Genomic DNA, 20,580 nt, shown 5'->3' with positions numbered 1-20,580 from the left:
CAAACAACTACAATTAACTCAGTACTTCAGAGCAATGGCAACAAAGACCCAACTCCCTGCAAGAAAAATTATGCAGGCCTTGGGCTTCATGGCATCTTGCATACTACTAATACCATTTGCAAAACTGCATATGAGGAAATTACGATGGTACGTAAAAAGCGTATGGACTCAACACAGCCACAGCTTGGAAACAATGATACCTCTCATTCCCTGCCTTCAACAGGAGTTTCTATGGTGGTCACAGGAATGTCATCTCAACAAGGGTCAGCTTTTCACCTTACCCCCAGCCAGGCAAACTATGACAACAGATGCATCGGACTATGCCTGGGGGCACACATGGCAGGACGGTGCATTCAATGCATATGGACTGCAGATCAAAGGAATCTGCACATCAATCAAAAAGAAATGCTAGCTGTACAAAATGCTCTGACAGCCTTCAAGGACCTCTTACATCCAGGACAGATTATCATAAGGACAGACAACACCACAGTAATGTGGTACATAAACAAGCAAGGGGGTGCACACTCCTACCATCTGTGCAGGCAAGCAATGACCTTGTGGAACACAGCACTGGCTTACCAAGTTCAATTACAAGCTCAATTCCTGCCAGGAATAAAGAACACATTGGCAGACAACCTAAGCAGAAACATCATGGATCCCCATGAGTGGAAACTGGATCCAGAAATATTTGCAATGATAACTCAAAAATGGGGGCTCCCAGACATAGACCTGTTTGCCAGTCCCCAAAACTATCAACTAACAAAATTTTGCTCAAGGACTTTTCACCATCAAGCTTGGAAAGTGGACGCACTCTCATTCATTTGGAAAATGCTGACAGTATATGCCTTTCCTCCATTACCCCTTCTCACAAAGGTGCTGCTGAAAGTCAGGATGGAGAGACCCCGAATGATACTCATTACCCCAGACTGGCCACGCCAGCACTGGTACCCACTATTAAGGAATATGGCCCAGGGCCAACCATGGATTCTACCACAAATTACCCATCTGCTCACACAGCAAGACAATCAGATTCTACACAGCCAGCTCAAAACCTTAAACTTGGCTGCATGGCAAATCACCTAAGCAACCAGCCAGCTCCTCTCTCACAAGCTGTTATGGAGGTTATTCTGGAGGCCAGGAGGCCCAGTACCAGGAAAGCCTACTCAGACAAATGGAAAAGGTTTTGCGCCTCGAACCAAGCTAAAGGCCAAAATACCCTTCAGCCTGACATACCTCAGATTCTGCAATATTTAACTGAGATGTTACACAAAGGGCTTTCTTTTTCATCTATTAAAATCCACGCCTCAGCTATTTCAGCTCACTACAACACGGATCCTCCCTTATTTTCACATCCACTCCCAAGGCAGTTTCTCAGAGGGGCCAAAAACATTAGGCCTCCCAGGAGAGCACCAACACCTACTTGGGACCTCGACTTTGTTCTGGAAAAACTTACGCTATCTCCCTTTGAGCCAGCTTTCTCAGCTGACTTAGTTTATATCATGGAAGACTGCCCTGCTGCTAGCAATTACTTCAGCGAGAAGAGTTTCAGAGCTTCAGGCACTAATGGCAGTAGAGCCTTTCCTCATTTTTCATCAAGACAGAGTTTCTCTACGAACTAACCCCTCCTTTATGTCTAAGGTGGTATCCAGTGTGGCTCTAAATCAAACTATCCATTTACCCACCTTCTTTCCAAATCCACAGAACAAAGGAGAAAGACTCCTACATTCCTTGGACATTCACAGGCAGCAACATTACTACTTGGATAAAACCAAGGTTTTCAGAAAATCTGACCAGCTTTTTGTATCCTATGTTACAGCATCACAAGGAAAGGCTATCTCAAAACAGACAATTTCCAAATGGATAGGACATTGCATACGTTTTTGCTACACCCACCATGGAAAACCAGTTCCTGCTAGCATAAGGCCCCACTCTACCAGGGCAGCAGCTACATCTACAGCCTTCCTCAGGGGGGTGCCAACCAAGGATATTCTGGAAGCTGCAACTTGGAGTTCAGTACCCACCTTCACCAAACATTACCACTTACCCCTTTACTCTAAGACTAGAGCTGGCTTCGCCACTGCAGTTTTGCAGGGCCTTCTAGCCTCCTCTAACCCTGTTTGACTCCACCTCCCATCCTTAGCTTTGGGATTCTACCCAAGTGTGATGACTGCAGCAGGGTAACACGATGAACATAGTACAGTTTTGTACTTGCCATAAATGTAGATGTTAGTGTATACCCTGCTGCAGTCCAGGTTACCCTCCCTCCATCCCCTCTGACCTAAGACCTTTCTATACCTTAAAATCTGTTACAACCTTTGTGGTGTATTTGCTTATAGCTGGAGTGATTTTTTGTTTATGCTACACTTTTTTATTATTGGTACTACCTACTGACCACCATTGGGGGGGGGGGGCACCTGACAGCTGACATCTGGGGCAAGAAAAACTGAAGAAAATGGTGTCGGATGCCTCTCGTATACCCCTGGTGCTCTGACGTCAGGGAAGAAGCGACAGCAACCGACACCGGACCAAGACTTTGGAATTCGGGCCGACTGCGGGACCACCTGAAGGCAGGATAACCCAAGTGTGATGACTGCAGCAGGGTATACACTCTAACATCTACATTTATGGTAGTTACAAAACTGTACTTCTTTTACTTTGGTCAATTACTGGTCCATTGAATTATATTAGGCAGCTACCTGTAATTTCCATTCAGGAAATTACTCTTCTCTTGTATCTCTTAATGTCTATAATGTCTTCTTCTAAGGCATTTTCAGGTTAAGCCTTCTATGTGAGATCCTGTTATACCATTGGACATATATTTCATGCTAGGAAGCCATCCCTTCCACCTTTTGAACCAGCTACCTCTGTGAGACTAAAGTACCTGTTCTGAGTTGCCCTATTTTTTAGTGGCTGTTGCGCCTGCTAAAATTATGGAATTTGTGTCTTTCTGCCAAGCTTTTCAGTAAGAGTGGTTCACAAGGACAAGGGTGGTGCTTTGAACATACCCTTCTTTTGTTACAAAAGTTGCTGCATAGTCCGATTTAAACAGGTCTTACCTTGACTTTTTTTCCTTTCCTCAATATTCCAACTAAAGAGAAACATAATTGTATGGCTGTGTAAAGACAGCTTGGCTTTTCTGTTGACTGACAAGCCTCTTCACCAGGCGACCCACTTTATTTCCTCTGCCAAGTCCAGGGTGGGTAGGAAGGTCCCCAAGCTCAACCTTTCAAGAGGGAGTTAGCCAGCTACATTGAATTTTACCATGTTTAATGATACAAGGCCCCTACATGCAACTCCTTGGGCTCATTCTGCAAGAGCTGAGGCTACTTCTACTGCCCTTTTTGTAATGCCACTGTTGATAGCATTTGTGCAGTCTTATATTCCCTCCACACCTTTGCTAAACACTAAAAACTGAATTTCATTTCCAGACCCAGCTGTTTATATGGGATCATTGATGTTTGTGGTATAGTCCTATGAAGGTGACCACTTGGGTGGGTAGACTGTGGACTCCATCCTGTTGGTTAGAGGAGATGCACCTCATGTTATCAGGTATAAAAAGGTATGACCTCACAACAGTGATAGCTGTCGAATAAGGTCCATCGTCTATGGCACCCTGGCTCTGTCTTCCATCTTTTTTGCTTCTTGTCTGTAGTCTGTTCTACTTTCTTCTGTCTGTCTGAATGTCTTCTTCCATCAGCTAAGTGCTGTAAAATAAGAGCTAGAGTGTATGTCATGCATAGTGCATAATGAACAGAAGGAAGGTTCCTAGCAGCCAGAGAAGGTTTTATTTGAAGAGCATTCCTACTGCCTTTTGCATCGGTCAGTTAGAAAAGATGGACCTTATTACAATATTTTTTATGGTTAAGTTCATTACTTTTGTTTTTGTAACTTAAATGATGGAGAGGTGTCAAACGTGTTTGCACTGCTCTATTAACCATGCTTACATGAATTATGCAAAAATAGACCAATACCGTCATGTTAGGGAGTGGTATATGCAAGCATTGGGTGGTAGTTAACCCACTATGTTTTCATATCTTTGTGATGATGTTCTGCAATTGGCAAAACAGTTATGATGGTTATATTTTCCAAAACTGCATTAATTTCATAAGCCAACATTGAGCTAATCGAAGGAAGGACCCTGAGCAAACTCGGAACTATAATATATAACATTAAATATCCTGTTTTTTGCTTATTTTGTTCTTTATTTCTTTGTTATTTATAGCACTTTGTGTACTGTATATTTTTCTAGCTAGTTTCACTGTGTGTGAGGCATTAACTGGAAATTGTCCACTTTTATTAAGCATCTGTTGGGTTGTTTGTTTCTGATAACTTGTTGCAGTTAAACTCTTTTTCTAGAGGCTCCTTTAGCTGATTAAAACTTTCGTTTAAAGGCTCACTTCTGCTTTTCTGCTGTGAGAAACATTTCTGCAGTTGTTTCTAAGTAGTGGGGATATTTGTAGCATTGTCCATATTCAGGCTTGTATTTGGGCCTAGTATTTGTGGAGGCTGTGTGTCTGAGCACATATTCAGGGACATCTTGGTTTAGCCAAAGCCATCAGGCATTTCAGTGAGAGAGAATTGTTTAAGGTCATTGGCTGACTGAGGTCACCTGGACTACAGCTTAGACTAAGCACCTCATTGGTTCTTTTGAGCTTTTTTTCTTAAAAGTTGTCTCAGGTTTCAACTTTCTGTTACCTAAGAAGTTAAGTTGAGTGTTTCTGCCATTTCACACTGAGCTAATCGAAGGAAGGACACTGAGCAAACTCGGAACTATAATATATAACATTAAGTATCCTGTTTTTTTGCTTATTTTGTTCTTTATTTCCTTGTTATTTATAGCACTTTGTATACTGTACATTTGTCTAGCTAGTTTCACTGTGTGTGAGGTATTAACTGGAAATTGTCAACTTTTATTAAGCATATGTTGGGTTGTTTGTTTCTGATAACTTGTTGCAGTTAAATGCTTTCTCTAGAGGCTCCTTTAGCAGTTTAAAACTTTCATTTAAAGGCTCGTTGCTGCTTTTCTGCTGTGAGAAACATTTCTGCAGTTTGTTTCCCTAACTCCCTATTGGTATGGGTTTTTATAGTTGGTGGCTTTGCAGTTGCCCACCCCTAGTGTAAATTTGATCTGGGACCCTCCTCCCAGTCTAGTGTCATTACCTCATTCTACCCAGTACAGGGAGAACATTTGAGAAGGCCAATCAGCTTAGTTTCTGCTACTCCTTTCTCTTTCCACTAAATAAAAAAAAAAAAAAAAAAAAAAATTCTAAGCTTGTTTCCTGCCTTTCCTGTGGGTAGTCTAGCCTGGATATAGATTTGCTGTGTCCAGGACTATTTGTAGGTTTCTAGGCTCCCAAGCCTTTCTGTGTTGGAGGGAAGCCTTCTAGCTTAATTTTGTTTCTTAGAAATAGCCAGTTTTTTGTTTCAGCACTCGTCTGTTTCTTTGAGCTCAGCACTTGTTCAGAACTTATTGTAAGCACTAAATAAGCTACAAATTACTACAGCACTCAACTTTCCTCACTGTCTAGAGGAAAACAGTTTCTAGCACTTAACAAATAAGCACCTATCCAGGCATGTCTAAGGGTCAGCTCCCGGTGTTTTCTCCTGTCTACCTGATGAATCTGGGCATCTTGGGGCAATGCAGTAATTGCCTCATGTACACGGACAACCCTCTCCTCCTACAACCCAACACTACAACCTGTGAGAGTTGCACTTATATAGCCAAACTGGAAGCAAAGCTCTCTTCACCTAAGACTGGACTAGACAGTCAAGAGGAGAAGGTAAACACTTGCACCACACTCAGCACATAGTCCCTCAAAACCTACACCACCAAAACACACTCATAGAAAAAGAAAACCCACACCTACATTCGCAGAGGCTCTTAGTAAAAACCTGCCCAAGCAACAGGGACCTCCAAAGCAGAAACACAAGCAACCTCCACCCCCCCAACACAACCCAAATGACACACAGCCCACAGACTCAGTGTGCCACTCAACCAAAGCCCATAAGGCATAACAACGTACCCAACACTCTAGTCATAGGTGACTCTATAGTCAGGCACACTGATGTTCCACTCACCAGGCTAAACAAGGAGAAAGTTACTGTCCGCTGCCTGTCAGGTGCCAGGATCTGCCACATAACGCATGCACTCAGGTCACGCCACAAGTACAAATATGACTCTGTCATTGTCCATGTTGGTGTGAATGACCTGAGACGTACCTCCTTGGACTACATGAAAAGGGACATGGAGGAGCTGTCCGAGCTTGTAGCCAAGGCAGGTATGACCCTAGCCCTGAGTAGCATCCTGCCATCACCCAGAATGATACCACAGTACAAGGATAAAATGATTGACCTCAACAATTGGCTAAGCTTCTGGTGTCATTCTAAGGGGATCCAGTATCTGTCTGCCTGGGATGACATGATCGACAAGCCACGATGCCTTGCCAGAGATGGCCTGCACCTGTCACCCCTGGGATTCCGGATACTGGCCAAGGCTCTAGCCACCCCTATAGTGCCTTTTTTAGGCAAGGTTCAAATGACAAATTCACCACCCTAACAGGTACAGGCAAAAAGAATCTGAGGGTATTGCTCCTCAATGCTAGAAGTCTAAACCTCAAAATGCACTTTCTCGAGGCACTCCTTAACATGGAGAACATCGACATCTGTGCAGTGACAGAGACCTGGTTCAAGGCTCCAGAGAGCACCCCTGCATTACCAGGCTATAGTTCATACTACACCTTTCGGCCACCTAACCTGGACTGAAACACTAAAGGCAGAGGCGTGTCCACATTCATTAAGGATATCCACACCTCCAGGCTAGTTGCTCAGCATAATGCATCCGAGATTATCCAAGTGCAACTAACTCTGGGCAAGACCGCAATCCAAATTGTAGCTTGCTACAGACCCCCACCATGCCCCAGGATTCCCACTCCTCATTTCTTAATACACTGTTAAATATTAGGGTACAACCTAACACCCTAATAATGGGCGATTTCAACTACCCTACCATTAATTGGGAAAACTACTCCTGTACCAACTCTTGCGCTCAACGTTTTCTGGAATTCATAAATTCCAATGCCATGGATCAACTTATCCACACCCCCACCAGGGGCAGCAATATCCTAGACCTGGTTATTACCAACATGGGCAACCGGTGCTCCACACCAGAGGTCAATTCCTTATTGTTCACAAGCTAATCACCCTAGACATCCACATCCCTCCCCCACCCCATTAGGGAAACCACAGTAAAAAATTTCTCCAAAGCCAACTTCATGCTTCTTAGACAGAAGTGGCAAACTTCACGACACCCATGCTGATGGACAATAGAGGTATGACTGCTGAATCCTACACAAATGCACTTTATAAGCACTTACATGAGTGCATGGATCGTGCAATCCTTAACAGAACCAAGATGCTATCCTCTAAAAAAGGAAGCCAATCTGGTGGTCCCCTCCCATAAGCAAACTCTACAACAGAAGAAATAAACTGTTGCAGAAGAGTAAAATCCCATGACTGGAGAAACTCCCTGGTCAGCCTCAGTAAGAAGTTGAGATCCCTCATAAAATCCTCCAAAGCTAGTTATGAAAACAAATTCAGCACTGACTCTAAAGACAACCACAAAGAATTCTATAGCTATGTCAAGAATCTCAATGGCAACACTCAGATCTGCTCTGAGTTACAGCACAATGGCACTAAATATACAGAACCAACTGATATTGCCAACATTCTGGCAGATAGGTTCAGTGCTAACTTTACCCCCCTGTCATCCCCTAAAGGGCCCATCTCTATACCAGAAGAATGCAAAGTTCCTGTAATCACAGCTGCACAGGTAAAAAAACACATTATCCAAAGCCAAGAACCCAGCATCCATGGGACCTGACGCATACCAGGCTGTGTTCTACATGAACTACAGAACGAACTGGCATCCCACCTAAGTACCATGTTCAATCATAGCCTCACCTCAGGCTGTGTGCCCACGGAATGGCGCACAGTGACAGTTATCCCACTCCATAAAGGGGGAGCCACCACAGACCCCAGAAACTACCGCCCCATTAGCCTAACGAGCCTGGTTTGCAAGGCTATGGAACGTATCATCATCGAACTTATAAACAATGACATTGGTAATCTCCAAACTCAGGATCCCACCCAATTCGGGTTTGTAAAAGGCAGATCATGTCTCCTAAACCTGATAGACTTCGTTGAAGCAGTCACCAAAGCCGTAGATGAGGGTAAGGTAGTTCACACAGCCTATCTAGATCTCGCCAAGGCTTTCAACACCATCCCTCACTCTGGAATTAGATAAACTCACTAAACTAGGTATAAATCCCTATGTCACAAGATGGGTTGCCAACTGGCTCACTGACAGAACCCACACTGTGAAAGTAGCAGACGCCAAATCCAACTTCAGACCAGTGGAGTACCACAGGGTTCAGTCCTGGGTCCTCTCCTGTTTGGTATCTACTTCTCTGAAGTACAGGCCAACACAGAAAGTCTTTGGCTAACGAAGTTCACAGATGACTGCAAACTAGGAGCCATAATCAAAACTCCAAACGATGTGGACATCCTACAAAAGGGCCTCACTGAGACAGATGCCTGGTGTCAGTCATGGCCTTAAGCTCATTGCCAAAAAGTGCATTGTCATCCCTTTTGGTAAAAACTCAGTACCCATGAACTACCACGTAGGTGGTAGTTTACTTAACACCGGAAGTGTGATAAGAGACCTTGGGACACAGGTGAACAGTAGTCTCTCCTTTGATAATCACATCGCCACAGTAGTCAGGAAATCCTTCTACGTGGCACACCTAATCACAAAAGGTTTCTCATCGAGGAAAAAAGAGGTCATTGTTCCCCTCTACTCGTCACTTATTAGACCCCTTATAGAGTACAACGCCCCTTTTGGTATGTACCTCACAAGACATCAACAACTGGAAAGGCCACAGCAATACCTCACAAAGAGGATTACCGGCCTCAAACAGATGCCCTTTGCAGACAGTCTCAAAAAACTGCAGCTTTACTCCATTGCATATCGCCTACTCAGAGGCGATCTCTGCCTAACACACAAAGCTGTGTCAAACCCAGAGCTTTTAGACATGCTCTACTTAAAGAAATCCCAATCCCTACGAGCTACACGCTCTAGGGACCTAAACCTCGTCGCCACAATAAACAGAACATGCTGGAGGGATAGATTCCTGTCCCAGACACTTCCCATACTCTGGAACAAACTACCTATCTATATCAAACAAAGCTCCTCATTAGCACTCTTCAAGAAAAATCTTGATTGGATGGGAGATAGGAAATTCACCCCGGGGATCACTTCTGTGGCTCTGCTCAACAGGGGCACAGGAAAGTAATTTTCTTGGGTGGCGAAAGCCAGGGTACCTTTGGCTAGGCTTATATAGGCCCTAGGGCCGATAGCCTAGTACCTACCTATGAACCTATGTGACTCTTCAGGTGAAAAAAATTGGCATCTTATACAAAACATGTCATGCAGTGTTTTCATTGACACTTGCCATCTAACAGACATGGTTTGTTGATTAATGTTTGTGAAAATATTATGAATAATTTATATAGATTCAACAATACCACAGCGCAGCAGTATTCCAGCCCTTTTGTCATATATCATTGGAAAGCTGTCAAACAGGTGAGCAGTTCTTCCACTGACATCTTGTACCTATCTTGCACACTCCTAGAGATATAATAATTTGACTATACCACTAGTGGTTTTTGGCATATAAAATATATAGGTCTGCAGGCTGACCTTTGATAACAGCAGCATATAGTCTGTTGCCCACAAAGAGCTTTCTTGTTTTACATTTTGTGTAACGCGTATCCGTATCATTATTAGGTATTGGAAATGTTATGAAGAGTACTTTTATTAGAGGATTTTAAGAAAAGCTGTCAGTAAACAAGTGATTTCGCGGCTTTTGTAAGACCTCAAGAAGCAAGTTGATTATTTTACCTCCTGCTGTTCAGTATTGAATGAGTTAATTAGATGTAGTTTAGGCTGCTATTTTTATGATGTATTCCAGCCTTGGAACCAGTGTATTGCTTGTGCTTGCCTTTCTTGTTTCCATGGTAAGAAGACTGGTGAACTTGGAGGCATCACTCATTTGCTTTAGAACCTCATCTGTTACCACTTCACTGTCAAAAGACAAATTTGGAGTTTAGCTTCATGTCTAGATGCTTGTTATTGCTGACTTGTTTGGTAGTGTTGCCATGTGGATCAGTAGATATTTAATAATAGGTGATTTTGCTAACCTTTTAGCAATGCCAGATGTCGTAGATTTTGAATTTGATAGTAATGAGCCATGAGTCTATTAAGAGGCCAACTTACGAAAGCCTCTTGAATCCCTTCTTATAAGAACATTGGTGTTGTATCCCACTTTAGAAGTATCAAGTCATAAAAGTAGAGTTACTAGTAGTTTGGGTGAAAATGAAAGCCAAATTGTTAATAAACAGTACAAAATGTTTGAAGCCTTTACAGACAACACCTGTGTCATATGGTACATCAATAAATGGGGCACCAAGTCTTAGCCAGTTGGACAGGCTAGCTCTCCTGGTATGGGATATGGCCATAAAAAAGAAACCTGTCCCAGCAAGCAGTTTTACATACCTCCAGTGGACAATGGCTTAACAGACTCCCTCAACAGATCTAGAGAAGACCCTCATGAATGGATGGTACACAGAGATGTCTTCCTGGACTTGGTTCATAAATGGGGTGGTCCTCACATAGATCTTTTGTCTCCCACTCAGACCATTCTGCTCCAGAGCATTTTTATACCTACCATTCTGCCTTCTATGTGTGAGTTAATTAAAAATGGTCTGGCCTATTCCTTCAAGGCCCACTTGTCTGCCATTTCTGATTGCCTATCTTTGAATCTCCCTTACTCTTTATGGTGGATGTCAGACAGTTCATAAAAGGTGTCCATGACACCACCTAGGAAGGCTTCCTTGGACCTGGAAAATGGTTTTACTTGTAGCTGTCACCTTTTCCAGAAGAGAATTGGAGTTGTTTGCAGTGATGGGGCAAACTCCATTCCTTATCTTCCACAAAGACAGTGGTGAATGAGCTGTGTTTGTACCAATCCATTCGTCTGACAGCCTTTTTCCTGATCCCACAAAACAGGAGAGAGTATGCTCCAGTCCCTGAATTGCACATGGGCAGTTGAGGTTATACCTGGAAAAAAGTTAGACTTCCAAAAGGCTGACCACCTCTGTCCCCTTTCAGGAGAGTAAGTTGTGAGTCCTGTCTCTAAATAGACCATCTCCAACTGGATTTCCTAGTTCATCTCCTTTTGTTATACCTTCTATGGTATGTCTCTACTTGCCAAAGTAAGGGCACACTCCACTAGGGTAGATGTTCTTCATCTCACATTGCTGCAGTCCTTACATATGGGTAGTCCGCTGTCCTCGGTCGGCCCGAATACCAAAGTATTAGGCTGACGTCGGTCAAGGCGCTTAAAACTGACATCAGGACGTCAGGGTACAAAAGCGCATGACCGACGTCATTTCCTCAGTCTTTTTTGCCACATGGTCCGATGCAGAAGCAGCGTTGCAAGTGCCGTTCGGCGTTCTGAAATTTTTCGAATTCGGAGTTTCAGACCGAATCCAAGTTGGCTAAGTACCCCGTTGGGGATTATTTTGGTTTTTTCTTGCCTCAGTGTTTTACCGGATGTCAGAAAAAGTGAATAACTGTATTTCTTGTGGGAAACAGATACCGCGTAGGGATTATCATTCTTTGTGTATTCCTTGTTTGGGGCCTGAGCACGACGTTGTGGGGTGTCGCTTTTGTGCTAGGTTCAATAAACGCACTATTAAGCGAAGGTTGGATTGTGCTAGGCTGGTCTTTGGGAAGCGGTGCTATTATAATATGCCGTCGGATTCTCCGGCGCCCGCTTCTGCGAAGAAGCGCAAAGACAAAACAGTTAAACCCAGGCAAGATGAGTCGTCCGTTCCGGACGCCGGTTCTTTAGAGGCTTCAGTGGAACCGGTGGTTCCGACGGAGACTTCTCTGGAGTCTCAGGGGGAGACTTTGATTTTGCAGGAGGTGGTCTCTCAGGAGGCAGGTCAGGCTGAAGGGGCTTCCCAAGTTACTGTACTCCCCTCCCTTCCTAGGGTGGTTAGACCTTCTCCTTCTGTTTCCAAGACTTCTCCCAGAGGCAGGCCAGTTCCAGCTTCTGTTGGTGTCACTCATAGTTCAGCAGGGTCTGTGCCTAAGAAGCACATGCTTAAAATGGCAGAAGATTTAATTACTCTGATTAGAGGTTCTATGCCCCCTCCTGATAAGAGGCCTAGGGTGGAGCCAGAGTTGGGAAGTTTTGAGCAGGCTTCGGATATTTCAGAGTCTTCAGCTGAAGACTTGCAGGAGTATTCTCCTTATTCTGATTCTGATGCAGATGATTCCACTCCTTCTGCTTCTCCTCCAGAGGATTTTTCTTTTTCAGAGACACTTCATTCTATGAGGGAACATTTTAAGTGGGAAGGTCAGGACTTCTCTGATTCTAGGAAAAGGCTTAGGGAGTTTTTGCTGTTACCCCATCATAGGCCCTTGGCTATACCCCCTGTTCTGGATGTTGTGGAAGATGTGTTTGCAGAGGCTTCACTTAATCCTGATTCTCTGCCTCCTGCTCCTGTTAAACCGGATAGGTATTACAGGGTGCCTGAGGCTCATAAATATCTTTATAAGAGTCCTAGGGCGGACCCAGAAACTATTAGTCAGGGACCTAAGGGTGTCAAGGCCTCTGTTGTAAAAATCCGGTTCCTCTAGATAAAGAAGCCAGAGCTTTGGATAGATGGGGAAAGAAGGTCTATACATCTTCTACCTTAGCTATGAGGGCTTTGAATTGCCAGTTTCATATGTTGAAATATCAAAACTTTCTTCTTTCTCAATTGAAGTCTAAGGTGGATGCTCTGGCGGAAGGCATTGAGTGTAAAGAGTTGCAAGATTTGGTGCATGTCTCTGAACAAGTGGGTAAGCATTCATTACAGTGTGGTTTTGATGCGGTGCAGGCCTCGTCTAGGGTGGCTGCCACTGGCTCAGTTCTTCGCAGGCACGCCTGGTTAAAGGATCAGAATTTATCTGACCATGTTAAGACAAGAATTTTGGATGCTCCTTTGCAGTCTGATGTGTTGTTTGGTTCACCTGTGGAATCAGTCTTGAAGAAAATGGAAGACAAGGCTAAGTCTATGCAGGCTGTTAAGGATTTTTTGCAAGTTCAGCCTCCGAAGTTTAGTAGGAATTGGCCTGCTAAGGGGTGGACGTATTCTTCTTATGATTCTCAGTCTAGGGGTAGATCTAGACGTGGTAGGGGCAGAGCTCAGAGTTCTTTCAGGCCTAGAACAGGGAGTTCACCTGTACAATCTTCGGGTGAGGGCAGGGGCCAGTCCTTTCGTAAACAGGCCCAATGACCTACTTTTTCAGCTGCCAGATCCTTCTTGCCTGGCAGCACCGTTGGGAGGAAGGTTAGCACTCTTCAAGGAAAATTGGATGTTGATTACCCAAGACAAATGGGTATTGGATATCATACACCAGGGTTACAAGTTTTATTTCCATACCTTGCCTCCTTTCAAAGGCATGCCGGACGTTCCTCCTCAGCAAAGACTAGAGGCTCGCAAACAAATTTCTTTACTACTTCAAATAGGGGCCATACAAACGGTTCCTCTGCCAGAAGTGGGCCTAGGATTTTATTCTCGCCTGTTTCTAGTACCAAAGAAAGGAAACACGTGGAGACCAATTTTGGATTTATCCATCCTCAACACATATCTGGACATTCCCAAGTTCAAAATGTTAACGTTACAACAGCTTTTACCTCTGCTGGGCAAAGATCACTGGATGGTGACTCTGGATCTCAAAGAGGCTTACCTTCATGTTCCTATCAGGCCCAGTTGCAGGACGTATCTGCGTTTTCGGGCTGGGACGTCACATTATCAGTTCTCTGCATTGCCTTTTGGCTTATCTACTGCGCCCAGAGTGTTCACGAAGGTTCTGGCTCCAGTGGTAGCTTTCTTCAGGCTAAGAGGAATACAGATCTATCCTTATTTGGACGATTGCCTGATATTGGCCCAAGAAAAGGACGAACTTCTTCATCATTTACAGTATGTGATGGCAGTGTTAAGATGCCTGGGGTATTCTGTGAACGAAATAAAGTCCAGTCTAGTACCCTCTCAGGACATGTGCTTTCTGGGTGTGAGACTGAATACAGCATCCCAGATGGCCTTTTTGACCCCGGACAAACAAAAGAATCTTTCTCTTTACTTCCACCAGTTGTCTCATCAGTCCAGGCTGACTGCAAGGACAGTCCTTCAAGCCTTGGGGTTCATGGCATCTTGTATTCTGGTACTTCCCAATGCCAAACTGCATATGAGGAAGCTACAATGGTATCTCAAGAATGTATGGACACAGCACTGCCAAGATTTGGACACTGTCATTCAAATAATACCTTGCATTCAAAAGGAATTTTTGTGGTGGGCTCAGGAATGTCACCTAAACAAGGGACTCTCTGTGACCCGGCCAGAGGCGAGTCAGATTTTAACGACAGATGCCTCAGACAAAGCTTGGGGAGCTCATCTAAATGGAAAATGGATACAAGACACGTGGCCTGCCAGACTTCAACATCTACATATCAACTTGAAGGAGATGTTAGCAGTCCAATTTGCATTGATAGCTTTCAAGGATTTACTTCTTCCAGGGCAGGTGTTGATTCAAACAGACAACACAACTGTCATGTGGTACATCAACAAGCAAGGGGGAACGCATTCTTATCCTCTATGCAGACAAGCAATGATTTTGTGGGAGACTGCTCTCAGTTTACAGCTAAATCTTCAGGCAAGGTTTCTGCCAGGAGCACAGAACTCCTTAGCAGATGTGTTGAGCAGACAAATTATGGATCCCCACGAGTGGAAATTGGATCCTCATGTATTCCAGAGGTTGACAGTGTTATGGGGAACTCCAGACATAGATCTGTTCGCTTCTCCACTAAATTACCAGCTGCCAAAGTTTTGCACAAAAGGTTTCATCCCTCAGCTTGGAAAGTGGATGCTCTCTCATTCAATTGGAGCAATCTTCACGTGTATGCCTTTCCACCTCTGCCTCTCCTCCCAAAGGTACTGCTGAAGGTCAGACAGGACAAGCCAAACATGATTTTAATAGCTCCAGATTGGCCTCGACAGCACTGGTACCCATTACTGAGAAGTCTGGTAGGAGCCTCCATGGCCTTTGCCTTGATTCCTCACCTGCTGTCTCAGGAGAACGGTCATTTACTCAATGTCAAACTTCATTCTCTACATCTGACAGCCTGGCATATTCTGGTTTAAACCCTGGAGGGTCTCAGCTTCCACAACAAGTTTTGAATGTTATTTTGGAGGCCAGAAGGCCTAGTACAAGGAAAGTTTATGCAGATAAATGGAGGAGATTTTTATTTTGGAGTACAGCAAAGGACTTTGATGTTTCTAAACCTAATTTAAGTGTGGCACTTCAATACCTTACTGAGTTATTGGACAAAGGTTTGTCCTTCTCCTCTATAAAGGTTCATGCTGCAGCAATCTCTGCTCACTATGACTGTGACCCACCATTATTTTCTCAGCCTTTGTTTAAGCAATTTCTTAGAGGGGCAAAGAATATAAGACACCCACGTAGAGCTCCTACTCCTGCTTGGGATCTCAATTTTGTGTTGGAGAAACTCACTCTACAACCTTTTGAGCCTGCAGCATCAGCAGAGTTGAAATATTTATCTTGGAAGACTGCTTTTTTGTTGGCCATTACCTCTGCGAGAAGGGTTTCTGAATTACAGGCCCTTATGGCAGTTGAGCCTTTCTTAATTTTCCACAAGGATAGGGTGTCTTTGCGTACTAACCCTTCTTTTATGCCTAAAGTGGTTTCTAGTATGGCTTTAAACCAAACTATTCATTTGCCTACTTTTTATGCAAACCCCCAAAATAAAGGGGAAAAGATTTTGCACACTTTGGATATTCACAGACAGTTGCGATATTATTTGAGCAGAACTAAAGGGTTCAGGCAGTCTCAGCAGTTGTTTGTTTCTTTTGCTTTGGGTTCTCAGGGCAAACCTGTTTCAAAACAAACTATTTCTAAGTGGATTGGTTTTTGTATTGCTTTCTGTTATTCCCATCATGTTAAGGAGATTCCAGCTGGGATTAGGCCTCATTCCACTAGGGCTACTGCCACTTCTACAGCTTTTTTAAGGGGTGGCTACTAAAGATATTTTGGAAGCAGCTACTTGGAGTTCAGTGCATACTTTCTCTAAGCATTACCACCTTCCACTTTACTCTAAATCTAGGGCTGGATTTGCAACTGCAATTTTACAAGGCATGTTGGCAGCTCCTAATGCTTTATAGTTTTGCCATCCTCCCTTACCTCTGCTTTGGGATTCTACCCATATGTAAGGACTGCAGCAATGTGAGATGAAGAACATAGTACAGTTTTGTACCTACCATAAATGTAGATGTTCAAGATCCACATTGCTGCAGTCCAATTCCTCCCTCCTTCCCTCTGTTGTTGAAGGTGGTGGTGTGGTTTGTGTTGTACATATTGTAAATATGGTTAGTGCACGGGTGGTTGGTTGGGTTTTGCTGGTTTTTGGCTTTGGCCTGTCTTGTTAGGGCCTTCTGACATCTGGGGCAAGAAAAGACTGAGGAAATGACGTCGGTCATGCGCTTTTGTACCCTGACGTCCTGATGTCAGTTTTAAGCGCCTTGACCGACGTCAGCCTAATACTTTGGTATTCGGGCCGACCGAGGACAGCGGACTACCCATATGTAAGGACTGCAGCAATGTGGATCTTCGAACATCTACATTTATGGTAGGTACAAAACTGTACTTTTCCTCTTTTGGTGCTTTCTTCAAAGGTATTGATTCCGAGCCACTTAGGGTCTTCTTTCTACAACTTCACTAAGCACTACAGAGTAGATACCTTTTCCAGTTCTAGGGCCTCCTTCTCCTGATCTGTCCTGTTAAGTCCAACAGAGTACACTTCTATCCCCAATCTTTCTCCCTCAATATCTGCTAGCTTTGCGAATTGCCCATAAGTATTAGAATACAGCAACAGAGATCTACGAAAGGACACAATACAGTTATGCAAGAACCTACCGTAACAGTCGATGTTAGTGATCACTTTTGCAATATGGGTTCCCTCTTTCCTTCCCTCATCTTATTGTGTTACTGTTATCAAATGAGCTGGGCAGTTTCCTGCCCACCCTCTTACCTTGACATGCGTTTTCTTAATGTTACACTTCAGATAACCCCAGGAGCTCCTGGACGAGATAGTCTGGGGATCTCACACTCCTACCTTTGCTTATGTACCCCTGCACCCACTGGCTGAGGTTATATGTCGGACGTACAATATGTCAAGAAAGCTTTGACTTTAGTGTGCCAGCCGGATGTCAGGTTTCCCTTGGTAGGATAACTTGTAAATATTGGAATACTATAACAGTGATCAGTCGGACATCTACTGTTATGGTAAGTTCTTTCACAAGTGTACTCTCCACAAATAAAAGGCTCTTTTATTATCTACAAAGATGAAACCTGCCAACATGTCATTGTCTGTCCTTTCATGTATAGTGTCTTTTATTTTGTTAATTGCTATGCTGCTGTGCTTAGTCCTAAAACCGTTATTTTGTCATTAAATTATGTGTTAATATACTTATGGCTTTGAGAGTACCTATTTTTTTTTGTTCTAACACCTTTGTTTGTTAATGGATTGATTAGAGATGGGTTAATGGGCCTTGACAGAAGAGGGAAAACTTGGTTATATTAAATGGTAGAAAAATCTTAGAATGCTTATGTGGTGGAGCCCCCCTCCCCCCAGTGAGTGATGGCTTACATCTACCCTACATTTTCAGGCAATTATTACTGTCACCCCCCCCCCCCTGTTTTTCTTCTTTTACAAAAAGAGTTACTGGTCATTTCGGCCTGTATTTCCTTCAGTAGTGTTGAAAGTAGTACTGCTTTTTTCGTACCAAGAAGAAGCGGTTACCGATTGCTATTAAAGTGAAGGTCTTGGGTACTCTGAGGTTCATAGGTACTTACTAGGCAGTTTATCTTTGAGGATCTTAAGAAATCTGGTCCTGTATTCTCTTGGTAGTTTTTAGCACTTGGCACATCTCTGCGTTACTTGTACACAAAACAAGGATATTTTGGAAATTTGAATATTTCACCTACCCATGAGAGACAGGGCGTGCTTAACTGGGAATGCATTTGTAATTCATCCAAATTACATTTGAACAGAATAAGAGAAGTACTTAGATTTATGTGGAGTGGATATTCTATAGAACTGATATTCTCTGTGGTACAAAACTATCCTGCCAACATGTGTTTATTTTGCAAAAGAGTTCAAGATCCCTTGAGCGGGTATTGGATATTGGACTTTCAAATATGCAATAGGTCTGACAGAACGGGATCTGTTGTAGCTCTATATATGAGGCAAAGATCACCTTTCAATAGCTTGTATGATACTCTGAACTCTGATTTCTTTGGACAAGTTATGGAAGATTAATATATTTGGTCAGTAGGAAAATTACTTCTGTGAAACTGGCATTTCAAGTTTGCCACTCAGCATTTTAAGAACTTTTCTTTGTCAAAGAAACCTTTGCAAGCGCAGCTGTTTTTTCTATTTACAAGACCCTTTTCTAGAACAGGTTTAGATACCAAGTTTTAGTCTCAGAAACTAATTCCTTGGTAGTTCAGTATTTACTTCTAAAATAAAACATTCACCTACAAGACATACACATTTGAGAGAAGTATGCACATACAGAATTTTTATAAATTGCTTCCCAATTGATACAGTTGATCTGTCTGATCACTCATGACATACCAGTGAAATGGGGGGTAAATACATGGAAAGTTGTTTGCACAAATGGTTTAATGCACACACACACACATACACACACATACACATACACACACACACACACACACATATATATATATATATATATATATATATATATATATATATATATATATATATATATATACTTCTGTTTTTAGCGGGTCTCTAGTAATTTATGTATGTCTGTCTGTTGGGAAGCTGTAGTTAACTGCAGCATTTCTTAACCTATGAAAAGTGTATTTTTCTACCGTTTATGCTGTGATCTGCCAAGATTAAGTAATGTAATTGATATAAAATTTTGTTGTCTTTGAAAGGTTGCTGTATCTGCAATTTCTGCTGTGATCAAATATCTGGAACTCTTATCAGATGAATCCAATTTCGGACAGTTTGCTTTCTCAACATTTGACCTTTCTCAGTATATGAGACTGGACAATGCTGCTGTTAAGGCGCTTAACTTATTCCAGGTAAGGCATTTTTATAATTTTCTTTTATGATCTTTTGATTTTTATACAAAGTTGGGCAACCAGCTAAGCTTTATTTTAAATGCAGGTACATAGATGCCCCAGTAAATTTTGAACTGCCTGTGTGCTTTAGGTTAGGTTGGGATGAATGAGTTAAATGTTTTTTCAATGAAATGTTAAACAAAGGTTCCATCTGCCCGAGTTGGAGGTAGTTGTAAAAGATTCCATGGCATCTGGTATAAAATTAATAGGAATTCTTTATTTACAACATATACAATATATACTTTTTTTTAAATTTTACAACTCCTAGATAACAAAAGAAAACAGCAAAAGACATTTCTACTACACAAACTTTAATGTTCCTTATGTCAGTTACCCATTTTGCCCAGTATCCTCCTCTTCTCTCTTCTTGCCATAATCACGTTTTTTTTCTTTCTTAAAGTAATTCCTTCAGATATCTCTTTCTAACCATTCATTAAACAGTTTTAATAAAATTTCCTTTTGCACCATTTTCCATACCTTATACGTGTAATATCTAATGTCATCCTTACCAGAACCTGAATATTCCTTAATTTTTAAAACCGTTCTTAATTCATCTGAGTCTCTTTCTGTAATTCCTTCTTGGCTTTCTGTAATTCCTTCTTGGCTTTTTCTGAAAATGTTTTGACAACCTCAGTTACTGTCCATACTTTTTTCTTTGTCATGTGTTTCTCTTGCGTGTTTAACCGTTTTCATAATCTATTCTTGCTTTTATTTCACATCCTGTGCACTTGATTCATTATTCTAAAATAGTTTGTTGTAACCTTACATACTCAAATACGTATGTTTAATGAAATTATTCTATTTTTAACTTTTCTTTGTTTTTGTGGAAAGATTTTACATTTCTTCTGCATAACCCTTTATTTTTTTTCTTTCATTATACTCAATTCATTTTTTTCAATTCACTCAGTAGCATTACTGGTTGTATGATGATCTTTGAATTGTCTTTATTTTTCTCATGCACTTCTCTTTAAATTTTTCTGCACAATTTATCTCTGAATTATGCATCAAATCCTTCTGTGATCTACAATAGTCTTGATTTTCTTTTCTTCCTATTTTGCACATCTAACTGCAAATAAACCTTCCTGTATGTTTCTTTAAAGACCGTCCACTATTCTTTCCAAAATGACAAAAAGATAGTAACACGATCCCTCCGTAATTGATCTATGTTTATATATATATATATATATATATATATATATATAAGTGTGTCTGTGTGTGTGTGTGGTTATATATCT

General features: G+C 42.3%; 1 protein-coding gene across 2 annotated transcripts in view; it reads left to right on the top strand.

Moving 5' to 3' along the window:
* Positions 1-20,580, top strand: part of MSH2 (mutS homolog 2) — a 1,108,457-nt gene that overhangs the window by 262,771 nt on the left and 825,106 nt on the right. For both annotated transcript variants that reach the window (XM_044060178.1, XM_044060185.1), the window contains one exon: positions 19,157-19,306. In XM_044060178.1, coding sequence (XP_043916113.1) covers positions 19,157-19,306 — 150 coding nt within the window. The remainder of the gene's footprint in view (positions 1-19,156; positions 19,307-20,580) is intronic.

Source organism: Protopterus annectens, chromosome 1.part0 (genome assembly GCF_019279795.1).
Source record: "Protopterus annectens isolate FY-2018-M chromosome 1.part0, PAN1.0, whole genome shotgun sequence".
Classification (NCBI taxonomy): Eukaryota; Metazoa; Chordata; order Ceratodontiformes; family Protopteridae; genus Protopterus; species Protopterus annectens.
Note: the sequence above shows the minus strand (reverse complement) of the source record. Positions and strands in the feature narration are given on the sequence as shown.